A 25,203-nucleotide genomic window follows, 5' to 3' on the forward strand; every position below is an offset into this window, starting at 1 on the left:
AAGTGGCACAAAATAAGCAGGGGGTGCCGGCTCACAGCCGTTATCCATCCGTTAACTCGGTTTGCGAGGGAGCCGAAGAGGAGCTGGCGCTATCCAAACAACTCGTCTGCCGGTGATGAATGGATGGGGGCCGTGCATGTGCTGTGGCAGCCGTGGGTCTCCCACAGGCCCTCCACAAACTCCCACGGTCTCCCCCCACCGCTCTGCGCATGGGCTCAGCCGTGCTCATGCTGAGTAATTGTTCTCCACACTGAACATAAGTGGCAAATCAACACTCTAAATAAGGCTAAGGTTTTCCTGAGCTGTGGATGGATTAATAAGATAAGAGGCAGTACATTTTGAAGGGCGGGTAAGTTATTTCAAGTGTTTATGCTTTGTTATCTGTAACAAAAAAAAAACCCTTGCATTGTATCAAGTCAACGCAGTCAAAACGAAGACACAGGCTACACTTCAGTCCTGTCGACTACTGTCAACATCTTACGTAAAGACTGTGTGTGTGTGTGTGTGTGTGTGTGTGTGTGTGTGTGTGTGTGTGTGTGTGTGTGTTTGAGCATCTTACCTTGTACCATACGATGTCAGGATCCTTGCTGGGCTGGATGAAGTCTTCGATGTCGGGACAGAGTATGTCCTTCCCTTTACTGAGCTCAGCTTTCTCCAGGTGTTTCATTTTGGAGTTGTAGCACAGGTCTGTGTCATTCTCCGACACGGTCAATGACATGGACACTTTCATGCAGTATGTGGAATTTCTGCAAATGAAAGGAAGAAGCAAAGGTGAAATAAAGATTAGACCTAAAGCCGCCATGGCCTCCGACACCACACACAGCACAGCGACCGTGCCGCACTTTCTTAGCCATTTGCTAAGAAACTAAATGCTGCCGTTATTTCTTTTGTCGGAACCTTTCAGAAGCTGTTAGCTTTTTACAACATGATCATTCATCATCAGCCTCTGTTCCTTTTTGTTGCTAATAGAGATTTGTCGCTAACAGTGTTTCGTTAACCGGCCCACAGCTGAGGACGCCCCAGATCATACAGAAGGAGTGGGCGGGAAGACGATCCGTTTCATAAATTGCCGCATTCAGCAGCTTTGTAACATAGCAACGGGGTGCTGCGGAATTTAAAAACAGCTCCGCTAATGCAAATAGCGGCAAGCGCTAACGCCACGAGAGGAGAAACAGACGGAATGCTGGAGAGGACAAAACGCGTGTGGTCAGCAGAGGGCAGACGTGATGAGGCGTAGCTGATGGAGACGAGGGGGGGGGGTCGTCCTCTACGAACGTGCACAGCGAGGGCAGAATCCCTCGTGGAGACATTCAACTGCAGGAGAAAACTCGCCGCGCTATGGTTCCCTCCTGAATGCGGCCTGCTCATTCACTGTGTAAAACAAAACTCACTAGAGCCCTGACAGCTTTAAGACAAGAGAGAAAGCAACGTTTAGGTGGGTAACCCATTACGATACCTGGCTAAAGCAGCACTCGGGGAGCACTCTGTATGGGCAGTAAGGCACTGGTAGTTTTCCCAGAATGGACAAATGGGAGTTCGACTCTGACAGTCTCATAACATCCACATGAAAACAATATTGTTGCGTCTGCCTGGTGGAGCGTACCGGGGGAGGGGGGAGGGGGGTGTGTATGGGGTTATAAGCGCAGGTGGAAATGCATTGTTTGCTCAGCCATTAAAGACGCAAACCAGTGATGGGAAGAAGATGAACCTGGCCAATCTCACAGTATCTACCGAGAAACCTAAGGGTGAAAGACAGGCCATGGGGGAGGGAGGAGGGGCGCGCGGGGGTAATAGAATGCGGACGAGCACCGACACTAACGCTCACAGGCAAGCCCGCTAGTCAACAGCGCCGAAGATTGATTGAGGCCTTTGTTTTCACATATTATGCAGATTTGGCGCAAGCTAGCAGAAAATTACTTGCCAGAATTGATGTTCTGTGACTGTTCACTCACGACAAAAGTTCAAAAAAGGGTGGAAAGGATTAGACGGGGAGTTGAAGTGACAGCTCGGCGCAGGTCGGAGAACACGCTAGAGCAGAATCCCCGCTCTCGGAAGACTCTGAAGATGAGGCTCAGAGGGAGCTTTCTCTTCGTTTGACCTCTCGAGTGGTTCAGATCTGCAGCCGCCCGCACGGGGCTCAACTGGACTTTGGCCCGAACGTCCACACGCAGCATCGACACCGACGCACGGGGGTGCTGACCACATGAAACAGCGCTACAAGAATGTGAAGATACACAACGTACAATGACCGAGGCCCTATATGCCCCTGTGGGTCCGCCATGGTAAAAGCGGGCTAGCGTCCCTCCTGGAACTGGACATGCCGTTGCCGAGCTACAGACTGTGCCACTTTCTGCCAGGCTTACGGATATCAGGGATAATGAGCACATTTCACTCCTGCCCTCCAGGTGCAAAAGCATTCAGGCCACTGACAGTGCTGCAGCTGAACGGAACAATGGACCCAGGCACCCATAATGCACACAGCCCTGGTGGGGAGAACACCAGTTCAGACAGCACCAGTTCAGACAGTACCAGTTCAGACGGCACCAGTTGAGATGGCACCAGTTGAGATGGCACCAGTGGGCATGCCACAGGAGGGCGCAGGACACGTACCCAACGAGGCCAGGAAAACAGCTCTGGCCTGGGCTTTGGGGACTCATGCTGAAGGAGACATGAACGATGGACGTGATGAACTCTGTCCTACTGCAAAGCTGCAGTCACCTACTCTCTCTTTTCACTCTAACCCATTATATTCCAATCCTTTCTTTTCTTTCTTTCTTTCTTTCTATCTTTCTTTCTTTCTCAATAAGTCAAAAGATGCAGCTGCATTCTGAGAGTGGGTAATAAGCAGGCAATATAAACACATCGCTGTACACCTGACACTGTGTACACCTGACATTGTGCACACCTGACACTATGTACACCTGACATTATGTACACCTGACATCACGATACAACTGACACTATGTACATCTGACATTGTGCACACCTGACACTATGTACACCTGACACTATGTACACCTGACATGACTAGACACCTGACACTATGTACACCTGACACCATGCACATATGACACTGTGTACACCTGACATGGCTAGACACCTGAGACTGCCTACAACTGACCTGACTGTACACCTGACATGACTGTACTGAATGAGAAAACTTTGCAATCTCTCCCCTGCCCACCACTCTCTGGTGCAGTCATCCCCACTCCGGCCGACAGGTAAATCTTTCCGTTTGACTCAGGTTAGTCTGCTTGACCTCCACGTCCGTCTGGCAGGAAAGAAGCAGATGGTGAGAGGAAAGAGGCAGCGTGGTGCTCCTCACCCCATGTGCTAGCAGCCATTCTCGGCTGCCTCATCGAAGGCCGCAAAGGTATCCTCATTAGTTCCCCCAGTTAAACACAACCAGTTGGGTTTGAAAGAGAAGGTCTGACTGTATCTGTGCTCTTAGTGGTAATTAATAGACCACACAGGGACAGCACAACTCTACATACATTTCACAGATACATGTACAATTGCTTCTTACAGGAGAATGTTGTATGCATTACAAAAATATAGCATGGTGTAAGGCAATGCAGTCTCGTGAGATGTAAGTGGCAGCACTCATGTAATATATGGGTGGCAATACTCGTGTAATATATGGGTGGAAGCACTCATGTAAGGTATGGGTGGCAGCACTCATGTAATATATGGTGGCAGCACTCATGTAATATATGGTGGCAGCACTCATGTAAGGTATGGGTGGCAGCACTCATGTAAGGTATGGGTGGCAGCATTCATGTAAGGTATGGGTGGCAGCACTCATGTAATATATGGTGGCAGCACTCATGTAAGGTATGGGTGGCAGCACTCATGTAAGGTATGGGTGGCAGCATTCATGTAAGGTATGGGTGGCAGCATTCATGTAAGGTATGGGTGGCAGCACTCATGTAATATATGGTGGCAGCACTCATGTAATATATGGTGGCAGCACTCATGTAAGGTATGGGTGGCAGCACTCATGTAAGGTATGGGTGGCAGCATTCATGTAAGGTATGGGTGGCAGCACTCATGTAATATATGGTGGCAGCACTCATGTAATATATGGTGGCAGCACTCATGTAAGGTATGGGTGGCAGCACTCATGTAAGGTATGGGTGGCAGCATTCATGTAAGGTATGGGTGGCAGCACTCATGTAATATATGGTGGCAGCACTCATGTAAGGTATGGGTGGCAGCACTTATGTAAGGAATGAGTGGCAGCAATCCTGTCAGGAGTTTGTGGCAGCATTTCTGTTAGCTACAACCAGCAGCAGTCCTGTCAGGAGTTTGTGGCAGCAATCCTTTAGGGTGGGAGTGGCAGCACTCCTGTAAGTCCTGATCTTTTGTGTCAGGCATTGAGCAGCATGGAAGGAAATTAATAACATATAATTAGTGGGATGAAAAGCAGCTGTTGTGCAGGAATTAGGTGTCCTGTGGACCACAGCGATCGCCTGCTTAAATCATTAGGCTGCATCATTAACCTCCTCCTTGTTGCCACAGTCTTACAGACTGAGATGAAGTGATTGCAGCTCACGAACTGGCTTTAAAAACTCCACCTACAGGCCCTGAAGAGGAGGCACAGGACCTTTGGTCGTAGATAATTTCACTTCAGATTACATGCAGGCTCTTGCGAGACCTCTTGTAGGGAAGGGACTCTTTTACACAGCTTAATGAGAGCAGACGGTAAGCTGGAGTGAAGGCAGCCTCAGGCAGGCTGGCCACTGCATATGGTTGTGGCAGAGGTTAGGAAGCCATCCAAAAAGCTTTCCTGACAAATCCCCGGTATCATCAACGTGACTTGTGAACACGCCACCACACTCAGGCTAGGCAGCGTGTTTCTGACACAAGAGTGGTTCCAGGAATAAAAAGATGCCCATTTGAAGACAAAATACAACTGTAGTACAAAATTTAAAGATCCTTGCTGTATATAAGTGGTGTGGTGCTGGGGCTTTAGAACAAGTGTAAGGAGGATTGTGTTTGTGGGTCTGGAGTTTGTGGGTCTGGGGTGAAAAAAAATCAAATGCCCAGCTGGCCATTTCAAAGAGAAAATGCGTTGGCTTGTGACAGAAAGAAAAAAAGAACAGATGTCTTAAGGGCCAGTTTTAAAGGTCCCTATGGCCATGTGTTGGGGACAGTGTGGCAGGGCTGATGGTGGTAGGGTTGTCCTCAATCACTCTTTTATTGTCTGTGCATTATTTATGACCCAGCCTAGCGTGTGTGGGGCTTGCGGGCAAGCGGCCAATCGGGGAAGGGGGGGGGGGCGAGGGTCCTTCCCCAACGCCACGCACATGGGGGGGGCGGTGAGGGAGGCTGAGAGCCTGCCCTCACGTACTGGGGACATAACTCAGGCAGCCAGCAGGGAGAACAGCTGATTAACGATTTACTGGTGGCACAGAGGGCAGCCAAATGTCCCCAACTTAGCCTGCGTTTAACACAGCCCACCCATCACTGCACACACACACACACACACAAACACATACACACGCACCACCCATCACGCACACACACACACACACACACACACACACACACACACACATACACATACACATACACACGCACCACCCATCACACAAACACACACACACACACGCACCACCCATCACACACACACACACACACACACACACACACACACATCCACGACTGCACACGCGCACACACGTGCACACTGCCAATATCACCCGTCACCCACACGTCCTTTCACGTCACCCATCATGTCATGCACACATGCAGTCCTCACCCATCACTGCACATGCGTGCACACACATCACCCATCACACACACACACACACACACACACACACACACACACTGCTCCATCCGTCCCTGTACATGCACACCCACACCCAGACACCCTCACACATACACCACCCATCACTCACAAATAATTCACACTGCTCCACCTATCGCTGCACATACACACCCACACACACACACACACACCCACACCCACCACCCCTCACCACACACACGTCCATATTTCACAAACTGACTTTTCACTGTGCCTCTCTCTCTCTTGAATAGTACCGAATATTAAGTTACGGACACAGTAAGTTTATATCTAAATATTTAGTTATTGCATATTTCAGTGTGTAATAAAAATGAGCGATTGTGGTCAGCTGAAGTATTGGTACAGTGTAAGTGCACAGTAATGAACAGAAACGAGAATCTGTCTCTCTCCCCCTCTCTCTCGCTCTTGCTTTGTGTCTCACTCTTTCTCTTTCTCTTTTCTTTCTCCCTCTCTCTCTCTATGGGCGTGTGAAGACCTGAAAAGCTGCAGTGCAGTTAATCTGTTTATTGAGTACAAAGAACCATTTGTCCTTGTAATTACACACAAACCAGTTTGGCCTAATTTATCTTGTATAATAAGTGAAATGTAATGAAGTTAACATGAAAGCTTTGGCACAGGTCTGCTTTTACATTACATGGCCGGTGGACACAGAGGGAAACACCTGTGAGGTGCTACACTCTGTCTCACCTGAGGAGGCGTTCGCTCAGGACGCGGGACAGGTGAGGACAGCCCGCGTCCTCCCACACGCTGATCCGGTCCGGTCCGGTCTGACCACGGCTGCTTCTGTTCGTTCTTGTTGGAACAGAGATGAAGACTTTTTTTGCGCAAGAACCTCTGTGAGTATTGTTCTCAATTCGGCCTTAAACGGCTCGTGTGATGCGATCGAAGAGGACGGTTCTCACCGGTTGTCTCTTAGTTAAATGTTTTCTCTTGGGCGTGAATCAAATTTACAAGTATTCCAGACCTGTCACACTGTTGTACGTCAAAGAAAAAAAAAACTGAATGGGGCTAACAGACTGTATCTGTTTAAATGATGTTTTCATTCCCGTAGAGAAATGAGCTGTGAGTGTAAAACAAAACAGAATTAGGTTGTGATCATTGTCTCTGACACTAGTTTTCAACTCGTTCCCGTGCTTCTGTCCGTGGCCTTTGTAAGAGGGGCCATAAATCTGGTCTCTGTCAGCCTGTCCCATTACTGTTCACTTTCGATTCTCTTCACAGACAATGACAAGTCTTTAATTTAAATATGTTTGTGTCATTTAACGGTTTGTGAAGTTGGCATCTGCAGTCGCTGTCCTAAGGAGCATCCTCCGTTATAACATCTCGGAGAGTAACTTCACCTGTCAGTTTATTCCCATATCCTCTCCCATGACATCCCCTTGACCTCCTTTTAGTTTAGGCAGGTACCACCTTGCTGTCTCTCTGTCTGCCCCTGTCTATCTCTCTCCATTTTACCTTGTTTGTCTGTTTCTCTCTCTGTCTCTCTCTCAGAGGATGTCACTAGGGATTTTTGTTTTTTTCCCAGGGCTCAAGCCCCACTGAACCTAGTCAATATATTTTTCTTCTATAGTAGCCACAGTTAAGTGAGACATTGGTGAAGGGTTACAGTTTTATCGGCGGTATTCAAGCGGGTTAACCAATACTGCAGCATGACTTTTAAAGGGACATTAACAGCAAAAGTGCACATAATAACCATGAAACAGATGCCTAGACTGGTATGGAAACTTCCAGAACAATTCCACCCAATCCCCCCCGCCCCCCCCCCCCAGCACTTCAACTAGTACGCTAACCAACCAGCATGCTAACTAACAAACCAACAAGCGCAATAAAAAGTCCAGAACGCAATCAGCAAGGTTAATTAGCACACTGACCAACATGCTAACTAACGTGCTAACCAGGCACCCTAACTAGCGTGCTTCCACCAAACATCTGCACCCCCCCCCCTTTGCTTTCTGTCTGTCTTTTCGTCTCCCTGCAAGACAGTCTGTGATTTGAGTGACAGTTTAGCGGTAACGACTTTAAACTTCTGACTCTGACAAAGCAGGAGCTCTCTGCAGCTGACGAAATGTGATTTAAGCTAAATAACTGAATTCTGACATTTTGCCTGAAGATAAAGCCATACATCAGATTCTGAGAAGGTCAGAATGAGAACGTCAGATCTTGTCTTCCTGGGCCAAAAACACAGGAGCAGACTGCTGCAATCTCTCCTGTTTTCTTTGTCTAGAAATCCAACACAGAACTGCAGGTGTGTGAAAGGGAAAATCTTTAAAATTACAGGCCATGGCCAATGAGAACAAACTACTTTTGTATTAGGCCAATGAGAACAAACTACTTTTGTATTAGGCCAATGAGAACAAGCTACTTTTGTATTAGGCCAATGAGAACAAACTACTTTTGTATTAGGCCAATGAGAACAAACTACTTTTGTATTAGGCCAATGAGAATAAACTACTTTTGTATTAGGCCAATGAGAACAAGCTACTTGCGTGTAGTGACGAAAATCAGCAGATAAGCATATGAATAAAGAGAATGTGACATTTAGATTGCCATCTAACAATTTTTCTCAAAACTTTTTGTGCGTTTGTCTGTGTAGGTGTGGGTGGTTGTGAACACATATGTATGCATGTACACATAAATGTGAACACCCAACCAATCCATAACACACACACACACACACACACACACACACACACACACACACACACACACACACACACACACACACACACACACACACTCATATGCCTAACGTGACCAGGTGTGTCTAATAAGTGCTCAGGTGCATGAAAGATGGAGAACACGCTGTAACTCCTGCAGATGACAGATGACCAAATGATATGAAAGAGCAGTTTTGGGTTTGTGCTATTTGCTCTGAAAAGGTCAATCGCAGACAGCCGGGAGAAATGATCACCACGGCCACAAGAACACACATAACACCACCATGTGTAAACGGTCATAATGTTACAGGAACTGTTTGATGTTTGAACTGTTTGGTCAAAATGTGTGTGAATGTGTGTGTGAGTGTGTATGTGTGTGTGTGAGAGAGTCTTGTTTGGAGAGATTACACTCATATGCAAAACAATGTATCTGATTTTGTGTCTTTGGTGATCAAAGCAGCATTTTTTAATGAGTTTTGTCTCCATCAATTACTGTAGGAAACCTCCTTATTCCTCTCCACACACACACACACACACACACACACACACACACACACACTGTGGTCCATCATTCCTTTCCCTTCTCATACCCAGGCCTAACACAGGCATCCAGGTGACTCGTCTTTAGTATCAGCACGGCTGCTATGTCCTGTGTTCCTGTCTGTCCGTGTCAGCTCCTCATGTCTCCCCAGTCGTAATAAATACTACTCTGAACCCCCCCCCCCCCCCCCCCCCCCCCACATTGCCCCCCACGTCTCTCTCTCCCGCCCCGCCGGGCGAGTGATGTGTCATGTGAGCCGGTGCCGTGCGCAGCGGTGGGCCGGGCTCACGCAGAGGCGCACCGTCGGCGCCGTGTCTCTCTGTCAGTCGCTTTCCCATCCCAGAGTTCCCACTGGGCGGCGGAGAGCTCGGCGCGGAGAAGTTCGGAACGGAGCAACACGCGGGGAATCCATAAATATCCGACAGGCGGCACACGTTCGGGAAGACGGCGGGAGGCTCGCTGAGCGGCGGCTGGGAGGAGAATCCCCACACGCCGGAGAGAACAGCGCCTGCTGGTGGGGAGGGTGGAGGATGGAGATGGAGGAGGCCTGGGAGCCTCCAACTACACCCTTCCCAAATGTAAACTCCAACATGATTGGCACGTGGTGCAGTGGCAAATTTCAATATGTCACGTGTGACGGAGAACGGGTGATGTCGGGTGGCTTCCTGATGCTACGTGGGCCAAACATTTCCTCTGGTACAAATTTTGCTGCAACCCACCATGGAATATTATCTGAAGCGGTGGACATAAATCGTGACCAGGAGCCTGTCTGCAAGACCCTGTCTCGATTCTGGGAAGCAACTGTGCCAGTGACCTTTCCCTCCGAACACCGAGACGTAAACTGCCACGGGCCGTTCTTTTGTGCGTTCTTTAACACATGAAGGGATTTGAGCGACGCTGGCGGTGACAAACTCATCAGACTGGAGACGCGCGCCGCGGTCTTGCCAAGAGCGTTCCTTCAACACTCCCATCATCTCCGCGCTGGCTTGGATCCCGCTGTGACGTACGAGAGCCGAGCTGTTCGGAGCCAGGAGACAAACGCCGATTTGTCATTTTATCGCGCAGGTGATAATTTCTCTCCGCAGTCAGAGTAGATAAATGGGAGGCCGGTCTCCAGCAGGCGGAGAGGAGCTAGCCGCTGCGTTAGAGGAGGTCAGGAGGGCACCGCAGGCCAGAGCCGTCTACAGACATCTGTCAGCCAGCTCGGACTGTGTCAGTGGTCTGCCTACAGACACACACACACGCACACACACACTCACACACACACACACTCACGCACACACACACACACACACACACACACACACACACACACACACACGCACACGCACACACACACACACACACACACACACACACACACACACACACACACACACACAGAAAGGAGGCGTGCAGGAAGTCGAGTGTCTCCAGGGAGTGGAACAAGTGCATGTGCTTGTGTTTCTAATGCTGACCTGTGACAACAGCACAGTGGGACCCACAGCCCCTGTCTCATCCCTTATTCTCTTTCTCTCTCTCTCTCTCTATCATAATCTCCCTATCCATATCCCCCTCTTCCTCACAGAATCTCTCTTTTTTACGATAGTGCCAGTGCATTTAAAGGCTTGTGTGTAGTTGCACTGGTAAAAGCCAAGAGTCACGACATGGTGAAGACTGGTCTCCATAATTTATTCCTTTTGAACTGCGTACTTTTCATATAAGCATACATACACAACATACAATGATACTGAACATACACCTGTACTCACACACACACACACACACACACACACACACACACACACACACACAAAGTAAACAAAAAAATGCAGGTGCTGTTCTGCACAACCACCTTCAAGGACGCACACGGAGGACAAACAGCTTCTCAAGAGGATGAAGCAGCATCACTGCGCCTCATAAAACAAAGTTCTAACGTTCAAAATGTTATGCCAAAATACGTCAATAAGACCGGCGAGAGAGCCCAGCGCTGAGGTAGCTGCAGTCGTCCCAGAATGAGGCTGCTGTCTTTGTTGACTGTGCTCTGTGTGAACTGGGCCTGGTTCTGATCGTCCTAGTCCAAATCCCATACATTACCTTGGCCACAAGCAGCTGGTTTGGGGGGTGGGGTCTGACTGGCTGTCCTATCAACACAAGTGATGGCCTCAAAATATAAAAACACAAATGATCTGGATTCATAGATAACAGCCCAAAGCCTGCGCTCATACTGTCTAACACTGACTCCAGCTCTGGAGGCTGAGGAGCGTATAGATTACTCTGGAGGTGAGATAGCTAATAAGAAACACATCTCCAACAGCATTAACAGCAGAGGTAGAGGAGGAGGGGAAATCCAATTTAAAAGATCTGATGTTGATCTTCTGAAACTGTATAAAGCATTTATATTGAGACTCGTATAACAACTCAAAAACACCAACAAACCTATACAGGTTGTGAATGCAATTATAAACAGGTGCCAAAAATAAGATATATTTGGACAGGTGGACTGCATCTAAGCTAATCTGAATGACATTTACCTTAGGAAACGGCCATACAAGCAGAGGTGACAGGGGCTTCAGTTAGCCAGAAGAAATGAAAAATTCTCTGCTTTATGGTTCCCATAATTTTTTGGTCAGGATCAAAGCACATTTTAGTTCATATAGAAGGTTAACTCAGCAAGAGGATGAAGCGTGTAGCATTAAATTTCCTCTGTCAGCCTGTGAAGAAAGGGAGGGAGAGAAAGAGAGTCCTCTGAAATCAGTGTTCTTATTAATGAAGTGCCTAATGAGACTTTCAGAAGAAGACTCCCTTTACCTCAGAGGTTAATAAGTTATTACCATATAATTACGCATACATATAATATATGATTGTCTCATTTTTACAGCAGTTGCTGAGCAAACGTGGCCTGGCTGCAGTATCTCGGTGAACGTTTAGCCAGTTACAAGAGATGGTGTCTTCCTTGGAGACCAGAGGAAGCCTCATAACCGTTTCATATTGGCCAAACAGCTCACAGTGACCACCCCCAACCCCAACCCCAATGCTGGCCCTCTGCCTTATTTCAATCAAGGGGCTCAGTTGAGATAATCATGCAATCAATACCTGATTCATGTATAATAAAGGATAACCAAATGTCTGGTTTAATGGGCGATTACTCAAAGCTAAACAGGTAGCAGCATTGGGAGGCGTGTCCTTGGCACCTTTCCAGAGGGCAGATAAAACCGCAGGGCCAGAAACTTTCCAATGAATTCTAGTAGAGGAATCCAGGATATGAGCTTACATGCCCAAATCTAACTTTAGGACATGAGCCTACACATCCAAACACAGCATAGGAGCTTCAAGATATGAGCGTACACATCCCATATGTTGTGGGTCAATGTAGTATTCAGAGAGCTATTTAGTAAGCTGGTGTTTGCTCATGCAACCTCACTTAATCTGACCCAATCATCTTGCAAAATATCTTTGGCTTGCTGTAGCTCACACTGGAACAAGACCAGTATAGAAGTAAAACAGCAGACCTAGGTCTGAACATTTTATTCTCTCTGTTACTGGTCGCATGGCAGAACAGAACAGGCACACAGCAGAGACAGAGCAGACAGACAGAGACAGAGCAGATGCAGACGCAGAGAGGAGACAGCAGATAGAGATATGGACACAGAGAGGAGACAGCAGATAGAGATATGAACACAGAGGAGACAGAGCAGATAGAGATATGAACACAGAGGAGACAGAGCAGACAGACAGAGACAGAGCAGATGCAGACGCAGAGAGGAGACAGCAGATAGAGATATGGACACAGAGAGGAGACAGAGCAGATAGAGATACAGACACAGAGAGGAGACAGAGCAGATAGAGATACAGACACAGAGAGGAGACAGAACAGATAATAGAGATACAGATAGAGAGGAGACAGAGCAGATAGAGATACAGACACAGAGAGGAGACAGACGAGATAGATACAGCCACAGAGCAGAGACAGAGCAGATAGAGATACAGACACAGAGAGGAGACAGAGCAGATAGAGATACAAAGCAGACAGAGCAAATACTGAGACAAAGCAGAGACAGACAACAAGACAAAGTAAATGTTGGTGACAATTTGTTTTTAAGTTTGTATTTAAGTGTAAGTAAGGCTACACACTAATCCAAATCAAATCTTTTCCCCACATTTTCAGTCTGATCACACCACTGGGTCATAATTATTACCAGACTTACAGAAGAGAGGGGCATGTCATGGTACACACACGCGTACACACAGACAAACATATTTCTAGATGCAAAGCACAATGAAATGTGCATGGACTCACACACTTTAGATCACACAAGGCAAATAATTATCGGAATAGAAAGGATTCAGAGGCTCGACAGACGGTTTATTCATTTTTGTCGTTTTAAGCCGTCTTCCCAGATCTAGGTCACCATGACTCCATTTGTTCGTAAGAACAACCCCGAGATTACGGTTTGGTAGCTGAGAAGACGGGAGGAGAGATTCTGAATACGGTGTGAAGGACATGAGTGCCACTGCCGTTGGTCCACTGGTCCAGTTAAACGGGGGCTTAAGCAGAGACTGTGGGAGTCGGCTGCAGCACACAGTGATCTTGCCTCGCACATCGCCTGTGCAAATCACGCAGGGATTCGGACAGAGGAGCAATGCTTCACCGTGGGGACAGGAGTAGCACAATCACAAGGTTTACAATCACCTTTCACTGTCGCTCTCTCTATATATCTGTGTCCCTCTATCTTGAATACACACACAGACATGCGCACACACTTACACCCCCCCAATACACACACACACACACACACACACACACACAAACTCTAAAACTGCACTACGTGTCTCTGTGCAACATCTTTCATTTCAAAGCTGCTAGATGTAAGTTCTGTGCTATGCATCTTCCAATGGTTCTGCCGTATAGGTCCACAGAGAAGACGAAATCATTTAGTGTGTTAAGTGAGGGGGTGTTCTGACTGACATAGGGGTGTGCTATCTGAGGCACAGGTGTGCTATCTGAGACACAGGTGTGCTATCTGAGGCACAGGTGTGCTATCTGAGGCAAGGGGAATGTTAGGTGAAGTACACTCACTGGCCACTTTATTGGGTACACCGGTCCAACTGCTCATTCATGCAAATGTCAAATCAGCCAATCACATGACAGCAACTCAATGCATTTAGGCCTAATCATGGCCAAGACGATCTGCTGCAGTTCAAACAGAGCATCAGAATGGGGAAGAAAGGTGATTAACGTGACTTTGAACGTGGCATGGTTGTTGGTGCCAGATGGGCTGGTCTGAGTATTTCAGAAACTGCTGATCTACTGGGATTTTCACGCACAACTATCTCTAGGGTCCAGAGAATGGTCCAAAAAAACAGACAAAATCCAGTTATGTGGGTGCAAATGCCTTGTTGATGCCAGAGGTCAGAGGATAATGGCTAGATTGGTTTGCGCTGATAGAATGGCAACAGTAACTCAAATAACCAGTCGTTACAACCGTGGCCTGCAGAAGACACGTTGAACCTTAAGGTGGATGGGCTACAGCAGCAGAAGACCACACCGGGTGCCACTCCTGTCAGCTAAGAACAGGAAACTGAGAATTCGCACAGACTCACCAAAATTGGACAATAGAAGATTGGAGAAATGTTGCCTGGTCTGATGAGTCTCGATTTCTGCTGTGACATTCGGATGGTAGGGTCAGAATTTGGCGTCAACAACATGAAAGCATGGATCCATCCTGCCTTGTATCAATGGTTTAGGCTGGTGGTGGTGGTGCAATGGTGTGGGGGATATTTTTCTGGCACACTTTGGGCCCATTAGTACCAATTGAGCATCGTGTCAACACTACAGCCTACCTGAGTATTGTTGTTGACCATGTCCATCCCTTTATGACCACAGTGTACCCATCTTTTGATGGCTACTTCCAGCAGGTTAACGCGCCATGTCATAAAGCGGGAATCATCTCAGACCGGTTTTTTGAACATGACAATGAGTTCACTGTACTCAAATGGCCACCACAGTCACAGATCTCAATCCAATAGAGCACCTTTGGGATGTGGTGGAACGGGAGATTCACATCATGGATGTGCAGCCGACAAATCTGCAGCAACTGTGTGATGCTATCATGTCAATATGGACCAGACTATCTGAGGAATGTTTCCAGTTCCTTGATGAATCTATGCCATGAGGGATTCAGGCAGTTCTGAAGGCAAAAGGGGGTCCAACCCGGTACTAGCAAGGTGTACTTAATAAAGTGGCCGGAGAATGTATGTGTGTGTTAAGTAGGGCAGGGATGTGTCATGTAGGACGTGGGTGTGTTAAGTGAGGCAGAGGTGTATTAAGCAGGGCAGGAGCATTTTCAGTGAGGTGGGTGTATTTTTTGTAAGAAGAGGTTGTGCTTGGGCACTGGCCTTCATAGCAACTCCTCTGTCTAGCTTTCCACATTAGGAGTGGACACAGGACTTTACAGCCACAGGACGCATGCGGAAGCCTTCTATTAACCCTGTCCTAATGGCACTGCTCAGAGAGAAACACACAGAGAACAAGACAGACAGACAAAAAGACAGAGAAAGAGAAATAGAGAGAGACAGAGACAAGTGAGACAGGAATACTTAAAAGGCCTCCCACAGCCTAAGGATTACGCATCTAATGCACATCCACACAAGCAGATAGAAGTACACGCTAATCTTCACAAGAGTGCCAGCATTCAGGGTGTAGAACTCCCATTAGACGCCAACACTCAGCCAACTCTCAACTAACACTCAACTAACACTTAATTAACACTGAGGCAACACTCAGCCAACACTCAACTAACACTTAATTAACACTGAGGCAACACTCAGCCAAAACCCAGCTAACACTTAGCTAACACTCAGCTAACTCTCAGCTAACACTCAGCTAACTCTCGGATAACTCTCAGATAACTCTCCGCTAACACTATAAAAATGCAAAATGCGAAGATTTTCATAGCACATAGTGAATTGGGATTTTTAGTCTCAGAGACAACTAAATGTTAATTACTTTGCATCAACTCAAAAATCCATGCTGGGTATGCAATATCCCTCCATAATGTTTCCTCAAGAGCATTTACAGTGTATTTCTCAAATAACATAATTTGCATTGCACAGATTTATCTGCATGTATTTTAAGGCACAAACAATAGAGGCTCTCACCCTTGCATCAAGTACCGATACACATGAGTACAAACAGCTCCTGACAGGTTAAGGGTCTAATCGGCAAGTGCGCAGTCCTAAAATGTGTAAACTGTGTTTCGGCTACACCAGCGTTTTCGGTTCATTTTCAAACGATGGGAATAGTGAAAGGTGAGCCTGCACAAGCGTCTGATATGTGACCGCCACGGTACTCTGCAGTCACACGCAACATGGTCCCCAAGGCACGGAGAAAATGGCAAGACAAAAGTAGCTTCGTTGGACAAAGTCAAAACAGCTAAACATGAAATTCAAATAGCTAGTTCAGTGAACAGCAAGACATCGGGCTCCACTATTTTGGAATTATGGGAGTCACATGACCATATGTACGCTATATGTAACCTTATGTTTTCCAAAATATACCATTTTTCCTTATCCATGTATTCCCTTATACACTACAAAACCTGAGTTGTGTTTTTAAAATGACCCACTTTAGAGAGCGGATTTGGAAGGACGCTTTTTCCGTGGTGGAAAATGGTTTTATTGTGGACGGGTGAACAAAACAGGAAAACAGATGCCTTTGTGGGTTAGGCGTAAATTTATTAGTGCTGAGATGCATGTGTGGAAATGGCTTTAGACTGAGGTTAATCCCAAACCTTATCTAGCATTCCAGTGAGTTCAGGGCCAGCATCGTGCCTTATGTTTAGTCGTTTGCTGAGAAGATTCTGGAGTTAACTAGATACATGTGTAACGTTGCACTGTTGGTTAGCTACCTGGAGACAACTGGAAGTCATTCATTGCCAAGGCTCCCTCGAGTTTCCATTAAGACTCTCCCAAATTTGATAGCTTACTATATTTACATGTTCTCTAACCTGTCATGTGTAGCTCGCATACCTCGCATTCTTTGATAATCCACCTGAACGAGGAGTACTATGGTCACGTTTAAAGTTGGATGCCGTAATTAAAGGCAAGGCTGCAGCTTGCATGCAACTTATCAAGTCAAAGCAATTTGACTTTCACACTGGCCTTGCTGACTGTGCTCTTGCTGACTGTGTCGGTGTCCAGTGAACGCCCAGGCCACAAGGAGCTCACCCTTCTCAGGGCCTTTGACACCAACACCAAAGCTCATCAAGAACGTTCAACTCTTCTGAACCCACAGACGACCTTGTGTATCTATGTCACTCTGCTGGCATTCTAAGGTAAAGGTTAGGGCTAGGGTTAGTCATTTGAGAAATTATTTTGAAATTCATTATTTAATTTCATATTATGAGCATTTAGCATATTATTGCACTGAAGTAGCACTTGTGTGTTTGTGAGCAGTGTTGATTAAGCACCGCTGAAATTTTTTGTGTCACGTAGGGCAACGCCCCCTCTCATAGCTGTCACTCTGGGTTCCCTCATGTCCGTGTTCCCTGCCTGTTTGTCCCGCCCTGCTTGTTTGTTACCACGCCCCTGTGTCATTGTCATCACCTGTCCCTAGTTTAGTCCTGTGTATATTAGTCCCTGTGTCTCCCAGTTCTAGTTATCGGTTGTTTTGTTTATGCCTGTGATTTGTTCTCTCCGTTGTTTTCCCGTTCGCCGTACTACTACCGTTTAGTGAGTCCTCCTTGTTGTGTTTTGCCATGTCTGTCCGTGTTTCGTGTTCTGATTGCCTGCACGTTATGACCCATGCCTGTGACTACAACACTGCCTATGGAATTTCCTTGAATAAATCTCGCTCTCCTCAGCGTTTGTGTTCGCCTCCGTGTTCTGCTCCGCGCAGAACGTTACATTTTGTTTATTTAAATTAGTGTAACCTTAATTTACAATTTTATGGATTTGTTTTATGTATTGTAGTGCTGAGTAATGCAGATTGTATTGTAACTCCTCATACGGTAGAGATCTCTAAGTTACCCTTAACAATCATATCAGAGGTGGTCACTGATGATCAGTTCTGTTAGCCTTACACATGCCAAATTCAAAGAAGTGGACTTCCATAAAATTTGCTTATCTATAATTTTAAATATGAAATGTGAATATTCAAATCGTGTTTTTTTACAGTTCGTGTTGGTTTAATCTTAGCTATGTTCAGTGTTGATCATTTCAGCTCTATTATATCTGATCTGACTACAGTGATATGTACAATGAGGAGACTGAGAGGTTGACTATGCTGTCATATATTCAGTGAGGAGTCTGAGAGTTTCACTATGCTATGTCATATTTACAGTGAGGAGTCTGAGAGGTTGACTATGCTATGTCATATATACAGTGAAGAGTCTGAGAGGTTGACTATGCTATGTCATATATACAGTGAGGAGTCTGAGAGGTTGACTATGCTATGTCATATATACAGTGAGGACTCTGAGAGGTTGAATATGCTATGTCATATATACAGTGAGGAGTCTGAGAGGTTCACTATGCTATGTCATGTATACAGTGAAGAGTCTGAGAGGTTCACTATGCTATGTCATATATACAGTGAGGAGTCTGAGAGGTTGACTCTGCTATGTCATATATACAGTGAGGAGTCTGAGAGGTTGACTATGCTGTCATATATACAGTGAGGAGTCTGAGAGGTTGACTATGCTATGTCATATATACAGTGAGGACTCTGAGAGGTTGACTATGCTATGTCATATATACAGTGAGGACTCTGAGAGGTTGACTATGCTATGTCATATATACAGTGAGGAGTCTGAGAGGTTGACTATGCTATGTCATATATACAGTGAGGAGTCTGAGAGGTTGACTCTGCTATGTCATATATACAGTGAGGAGTCTGAGAGGTTGACTATGCTATGTCATATATACAGTGAGGAGTCTGAGAGGTTGATTATGCTATGTCATATATACAGTGAGGAGTCTGAGAGGTTGATTATGCTTTGTCATATATACAGTGAGGACTCTGAGAGGTTGACTATGCTATGTCATATATACAGTGAGGACTCTGAGAGGTTGACTATGCTATGTCATATATACAGTGAGGAGTCTGAGAGGTTGACTATGCTATGTCATATATACAGTGAGGAGTCTGAGAGGTTGACTATGCTATGTCATATATACAGTGATGACTCTGAGAGGTTGACTCTGCTATGTCATATATACAGTGAAGAGTCTGAGAGATTGACTATGCTATGTCATATATACAGTGAGGAGTCTGAGAGGTTGACTATGCTATGTCATATATACAGTGAGGAGTCTGAGAGGTTGACTATGCTATGTCATATATACAGTGAGGAGTCTGAGAGGTTGACTATGCTATGTCATATATACAGTGAGGAGTCTGAGAGGTTGACCATGCTATGTAATATATACAGTGAGGAGTCTGAGAGGTTGACTATGCTATGTCATATATACAGTGAGGAGTTTGAGAGGTTGACAATGCTGTCATATATACAGTGAGGAGTCTCCGACTAGCCATCCACTGCTGCTCCTTCTCCAACAGCCCCAATCTACTGAAGTTCTTCTCAGGTCTTGCAGTGATGTCCTCAACTTTTCTAACAGCCCCAATGAGATGTGCCATCATGCTACTGCGTTAATGTAAACTTGAATGTGTGTGTGTGTATGTGTGTGTGTGTGTTAGAAAATCCCAGTGCCTGGCCTCTTACCGTAACACACAGGAGTAGTGGCCGACGTCCTGAAGCTCTGCTGGCCTGAACCAGATGGAATCCTCCTCTTTGCTCATCCTGGTGCCGTCGAAGGAGATGGGCTCCTCGAAGTCTCCGTGTCCAGCACTCTTGTACCACATAAGGCTGAGACCGGCGCCTTGAGCATGGCTGTAGTTGGCTCGGATATATCCGTAAAACAACGCACACTTAATCCGCACTGGCTCCCCAAGAAGCACTTTGTATTTCAAGTAGTCCACTGACCAGTCCGTGCAGCCGTCCACTGGAAGTCAAAGAAAGAAAAGCATGTTAGAAGTGTGAAGTGATTATAACCACGTAATAGCATTCCTGGGGATCCCCCTCAACTTCAAACTGTTTTATATTGAATGGGTAATTGAATATTTAGCATCTAAAAACATTAGTTAATTTAGTTAATCAAAATGTTTAAAAACCTTGAGGGTAGGGCATGTTATACAATAACAGCATGTGTTAATTACCTTCCATGGTAAAAAAGATCTTACTGAAATGACACTGTAATTTAGGCTTTTACAGATATGTTTAAAGTTTAAAAGCACTGCATATTTCAGAGACAGATTAACCCAGTCAATGTCAACATTCAGGACTCAATCAAACAGCAGTGCAGCAAGATGGAGAGGCAGACAATGGAGACTAACAGGCTCATCTCAGTGTGTGTGTGTGTGTGTGTGTGTGTGTATCTAAGCATATGCAGGTGTTTGAGTTAACGGGTGTGTGAATACATGTGTATGGGTGAATGTCTTTGTGTGTGTCTTTGTGTGTGTGTGTGTGTGTGTGTGTGTGTGTGTGTGTGTGTGTGTGTGTGTGTGTGTGTGTGTGTGTGTATGCAGATGGATGGCAGTTGACTGAGCATGCTGGTTCTCTGCATGTGTTTCCCACTGAGCAAGAATCTGTGTCTGTATCCTTGTATTCTCCTGAGTCCAGTACACAGGTGTGCACTCACACAGAGGAGCACAGAGAGTCAGAGAAGACCGAACTAGCCGATCACACATTCAACACACAATAGAAAACTGCAGCATGGTGTGTCCTGTATGTATTCAGGTCTGAATAGACCCATTGTTTCCACCACTGGTTTGATGTTCAGGGGGTTCAAGCTTCAATAGCAGCACTCTCACTGTAGTCTCCTCTCTCCCTCACCACGCTCCTCTTCATTATACCCCACCCTGCCTCCCCATACCTCACCCTTCACTCTCACTCTAGTCTCCTCACCACGCTCCTCTTCATTATACCTCACCCTTCACTCTCACTCTAGTCTCCTCACCACGCTCCTCTTCATTATACCTCACCCTTCACTCTCACTCTAGTCTCCTCACCACACTCCTCTTCATTATACCCCACCCTGCCTCCCCATACCTCACCCTTCACTCTCACTCTAGTCTCCTCACCACGCTCCTCTTCATTATACCTCACCCTTCACTCTCACTCTAGTCTCCTCACCACGCTCCTCTTCATTATACCTCACCCTTCACTCTCACTCTAGTCTCCTCACCACGCTCCTCTTCATTATACCTCACCCTTCACTCTCACTCTAGTCTCCTCACCACGCTCCTCTTCATTATACCTCACCCTTCACTCTCACTCTAGTCTCCTCACCATGCTCCCCTTCATTATACCTCACCCTTCACTCTCACTCTAGTCTCCTCACCACGCTCCTCTTCATTATACCTCACCCTGCCTCCCCATACCTCACCCTTCACTCTCACTCTAGTCTCCTCACCACGCTCCTCTTCATTATACCTCACCCTTCACTCTCACTCTAGTCTCCTCACCACGCTCCTCTTCATTATACCTCACCCTTCACTCTCACTCTAGTCTCCTCACCACACTCCTCTTCATTATACCTCACCCTTCACTCTCACTCTAGTCTCCTCACCACGCTCCTCTTCATTATACCTCACCCTTCACTCTCACTCTAGTCTCCTCACCACGCTCCTCTTCATTATACCTCACCCTTCACTCTCACTCTAGTCTCCTCACCACACTCCTCTTCATTATACCTCACCCTTCACTCTCACTCTAGTCTCCTCACCACGCTCCTCTTCATTATACCTCACCCTTCACTCTCACTCTAGTCTCCTCACCACACTTCTCTTCATTATACCTCACCCTTCACTCTCACTCTAGTCTCCTCACCACGCTCCTCTTCATTATACCTCACCCTTCACTCTCACTCTAGTCTCCTCACCACGCTCCTCTTCATTATACCCCACCCTGCCTCCCCATACCCCACCCTTCACTCCCTATACCCCACCCTTCACTCCCCATACCCCACCCTTCACTCCCTATACCCCACCCTTCACTCCCTATACCCCACCCCTCACTCCCCATACCCCACCCTTCACTCCCCATACCCCACCCTTCACTCCCCGTACCCCACTCCCCGTACCACACCCTTCACTCCCAGTACCACACCCTTCACTCCCCATACCCTTCACTCCCCGTACCCCACTCCCCGTACCACACCCTTCACTCCCCATACCACACCCTTCACTACACTACTTCACTACCTATCCCCCACTCCCCATACCACACCCTTCACTACACTACTTCACTATCTATCCCCCACTCCCCGTACCACACCCTTCACTACACTACTTCACTACCTATCCCCCACTCCCCATACCACACCCTTCACTACACTACTTCACTACCTATCCCCCACTCCCCGTACCACACCCTTCACTACACTACTTCACTACCTATCCCCCACTCCCCATACCACACCCTTCACTACACTACTTCACTATCTATCCCCCACTCCCCATACCACACCCTTCACTACACTACTTCACTACCTATCCCCCACTCCCCATACCACACCCTTCACTACACTACTTCACTACCTATCCCCCACTCCCCATACCACACCCTTCACTACACTACTTCACTACCTATCCCCCACTTCCCATACCACACCCTTCACTACACTACTTCACTACCTATCCCCCACTTCCCATACCACACCCTTCACTACACTACTTCACTACCTATCCCCCACTCCCCATACCACACCCTTCACTACACTACTTCACTACCTATCCCCCACTCCCCGTACCACACCCTTCACTACACTACTTCACTACCTATCCCCCACTCCCCGTACCACACCCTTCACTACACTACTTCACTACCTATCCCCCACTTCCCATACCACACCCTTCACTACACTACTTCACTACCTATCCCCCACTTCCCATACCACACCCTTCACTACACTACTTCACTATCTATCCCCCACTCCCCATACCACACCCTTCACTACACTACTTCACTATCTATCCCCCACTCCCCGTACCACACCCTTCACTACACTACTTCACTACCTATCCCCCACTCCCCACTCTTATCCCCATCTCCATCCCCCATTGCCATTCCTTGCTCAAATCTCCATCCCTCACTTTAACCACTCCCCCATCCCCCACTCTCCCCAGCCATCTATACCCCACCTGCTTCCACCAACCCCCATTGTCATATTCTACCTCCTCCACTCATCATCCTCCATCCCTCACTCCACCCCCTCAACCTCCCATCCCTTATTCCACCACCCCCAACCCTTATCCCTCGTTCCACTCCTTACCAGAGCAGCTGGAGAGACCAGCTGCAGGAAGCTCCACAGGTTGAGCTCATTCTGTCTCTGTGAATGTTTTATTTACAAAAGAAACATCTCAGCAGCTAATTAACAAAATAGAGAGCATGTCTCATTATTCATCTCTGCTACTTTCAGTAGAGTCAATCAAACTGATTTACTTATCTGGGGTTTTTTGTATTTTCTCTTTTTTGGTGCTTTCTGTTTTAATTGGAGGATGAGGAGTTTTCTAATGAGGAAAGTCCAGACACTCTGATTATGATGGCCAACTGGGTCAGTGTATCCCAGCATGCTCCTCTGCTGCAGTCATCAATCCCAGCATGCCGCAGCTCTAACACCAATTGACACCACGTGAAGAGCTTATTAGTCAGGTATTGAGTTGAGGCTGGTGGGAGCATATTACAAATACATTTAAAATAATAAATATTTTGAGTTGTTTTTGTGTTTTCTGTTTTAATTGTGAGTTTTCAGAGGAAACACACACTTTGGAAATGAAGCACTAGAAAGTGTGGTGAGTCTTCAGACCGTGGAGCAATCACTCACTTTAGACCCTCATTCTGGGTCATAAAGCAGCAGGCAACGTCCATAAACATTAGCACACCATCATCACTTAGAACCTCCTGGCCCCTCAATGAGTAACACCAGTGGTCTCCAAAATTGGTCAACCAGAGAGAGGGAAGCCAACAGGCAGGAACTGCCTCCTTACCTTTGTGTTAGACTTAAACCCAACAAACGCGAGAACTCCCGCTGTGAATCTGTCAACGTGCAACCGAAAATCCAACCAAGAGACGCAGCCGACGTTTTCAAACAACACCGAGAAGAGGAACTTATTAAGGTGCTACATGCCTCTGTTGCCATGGTAATGGGGTCGGCGGGTGTGGTTTCTGCGGTGGTGTTGTATGCGGGTGGGTGGGGTAACTGCTACTCAGGCTCTGGCTAATTAAGACATGTTTTGTGCACACTGCAGTAATAACTGCAAGGTGTCGTTGCAATCTGTAACAGGATGGAGCGGTAGCTCAGATGGATAAAGAGTAATTATCTCCTTTAATTATGGCCTGTGTGTTCTCCGTGTGCACGGGCACGAGGCCCGCTGTGGCAGAAGCCCCGTCCGTGATGACACTCCGCATGGCCGACGTCAGGCACAACGCCACGCGCAGAAAAACCCGAGATCACGCCTCATCAGAACATCTGGGACAGTGGGGCGTAGATGCTCGTGGATGCTGGCTGGGATGTTCTGGTATGTTCTGGGTGCAGGGCGGTGTGCCGTGGCTGTGGTTCAGGGCAGGGCAGGGTGACCTGTGTATAAGTCTGGGTACAGAGTGCATTGCCCCCTGCAGTGGTGAGCAGTGAGTCATAAACTGTCCCTCAGTCCAAATGCCTTTCAAATGAAATGGCTGTACATTAATGCTCTTTTATGTGGAGACCTTGAGATCGTCCAGTGAGGAAAGTCCATTCAGATGTGACAGTTCTGAAGTGCTACAGGGTCAATTTATCCCAGCATGCACCACTGCTGCAGTGATTTCTCCCAACACACCCATTTAAACCAAAGAGCTTATTAGTCAGGTAATGAGTTAAGGCAGGATAAGTGGGAGCATATTACAAATACATTAAAATGAAATATCACTTTGGTGCCTTTTAGAGTTATTGTTTCATTTAATTTCAGACTATTGGAGGTTTGCTATATAAAATACGATATGCAAAGATTGTACGATTTTGGTTAATTTTGTGAGAGACATTTGATGATCTGCACTCATGGTTCTGATGGTGGCATTTAATGTGTGGAATCAAAGTTATCAAAACATACTGTGGGCGAGCAGTTGATTTTTCATCTGTGATGTTGAAAATGTCAGTGATTTAATTGAGTAGTT

At 46.8% G+C, this 25,203-nt stretch overlaps 1 protein-coding gene across 5 annotated transcripts in view; it reads right to left on the reverse strand.

The window, feature by feature from the left end:
* Nucleotides 1-25,203, reverse strand: part of il1rapl1b (interleukin 1 receptor accessory protein-like 1b) — a 310,446-nt gene that overhangs the window by 136,189 nt on the left and 149,054 nt on the right. For all 5 annotated transcript variants that reach the window (XM_076972391.1, XM_076972239.1, XM_076972313.1 and 2 more), the window contains exons 3-4: nt 19,717-19,996; nt 560-746 (exon numbers count right to left, since the gene is read on the reverse strand). In XM_076972391.1, the coding sequence (XP_076828506.1) occupies nt 560-746; nt 19,717-19,996 (467 nt within the window). The remainder of the gene's footprint in view (nt 1-559; nt 747-19,716; nt 19,997-25,203) is intronic.

The sequence above is a fragment of the Brachyhypopomus gauderio genome, chromosome 1 (assembly GCF_052324685.1).
Source record: "Brachyhypopomus gauderio isolate BG-103 chromosome 1, BGAUD_0.2, whole genome shotgun sequence".
NCBI lineage: Eukaryota > Metazoa > Chordata > Actinopteri > Gymnotiformes > Hypopomidae > Brachyhypopomus > Brachyhypopomus gauderio.